At 41.5% G+C, this 1,117-nt stretch overlaps 1 protein-coding gene across 1 annotated transcript; it reads right to left on the bottom strand.

The window, feature by feature from the left end:
* Positions 1-300: 300 nt before the first annotated feature.
* LOC141659704 (uncharacterized) lies at positions 301-804 on the bottom strand. The gene has a single exon (XM_074466633.1). It carries the CDS (start codon positions 802-804, stop codon positions 301-303), a length of 504 nt encoding a protein of 167 aa, XP_074322734.1.
* Between the last annotated feature and the right edge of the window lie 313 nt (positions 805-1,117).

Raw genomic sequence — 1,117 nt, 5'->3', positions numbered from 1 at the left:
TTTTTTCACGAACTCTACTTCATCCTGGTGAATAGCTGGCCAGTAGTAGCCTTGTCTTATGATCTTGTGAGCTAGGACCTTTGCAAACATATGATCTCCACATATCCCTTCATGGACTTCCATTAAACAGTAATTAGCTTCTTCTGGCCCGACACACTTTAGAATAGGAGATGAGAAGGTCATACGGTATAGTAGTCCCTCTTCAAGGAAGAACTTGGTTGCTTTGACTTTTAGTCTTTGAGCCTTTCCTTTGTCCTCTGGGAGCTCTCCTTTTTCCAAGTGGTTTATGAAATGAGTCATCTAGTTCTGGTTGTTATCGATTTTCAGGACTTTTTCAACTTCAATAGATGGTTTTTGTAATTCTTCGAAGTAAACTGAGCAGTCCAGATCTGATAAGTTATGGACTAGCTTGGAAAGAGTATCTGCTTCTTCATTTTCTTCTCGATATATCTGCAGGATTTGATGTCTTGGGATTGATGCTAGGTAGCTTTGAACCAGTGCTTGATATTTTGCCATAATAGGGACTTCTGCTCTATATTCTCCGTTTATTTGTTTGACCACTATCTGGGAGTCACTGTAGATGTTCAAGTCCCGGACTTTGAGAGTCCTGGAGAGCTTCAGTCCTGCAATCAATGCCTCATACTTCTCCTGGTTATTTTTTGCTGGGAAGCCGAAAGATATAGCTGTCTGTATCATGAATCCCTCAGGACTTGTTAGGATGAGTCCGGCTCCCGACCTTTCGCTTGTTGATGAACCATCTACTTTCAAGGTCCGGCTCCCGACTTTCACTTGTTGATGAACCATCTACTTTCAAGGTGCAGCTTGATCTATGTTCGAATCTATATTCATTGGTTCTGGTTCTTCTTCAGGGAAGTTGCATTCAATTATGAAATCTTCCAGTGCTTGAGCTTTGATGGCCGTCCTAGGAATGAAGCTGAGATTGAACTGACTTAACTTCACAGCCCAATTGACAACCTTTCTGAGACATCTGGTTTGTGAATTATCGTTCTCAATGGTTGGTTTGTGACTACTCGAATTTCTCTTCCTTGGAAGTAGTGTCTCAGTTTTCTTGAGGTTGTGATCAAGGTAAAGGCAAACTTCTCCAAGTTTGGATACC

Source organism: Apium graveolens, chromosome 5 (assembly GCF_009905375.1).
Source record: "Apium graveolens cultivar Ventura chromosome 5, ASM990537v1, whole genome shotgun sequence".
In the NCBI taxonomy this organism is placed as follows: domain Eukaryota; kingdom Viridiplantae; phylum Streptophyta; class Magnoliopsida; order Apiales; family Apiaceae; genus Apium; species Apium graveolens.
The sequence above is the reverse complement of the archived record's forward strand: the minus strand, read 5'-3'. Positions and strand labels throughout refer to the sequence as shown.

Bases quoted from the DNA above. Each gene is read 5' to 3' on its own strand.
- LOC141659704 (XM_074466633.1), bottom strand. From the start codon at position 804: ATGGTTCATCAACAAGTGAAAGTCGGGAGCCGGACCTTGAAAGTAGAT.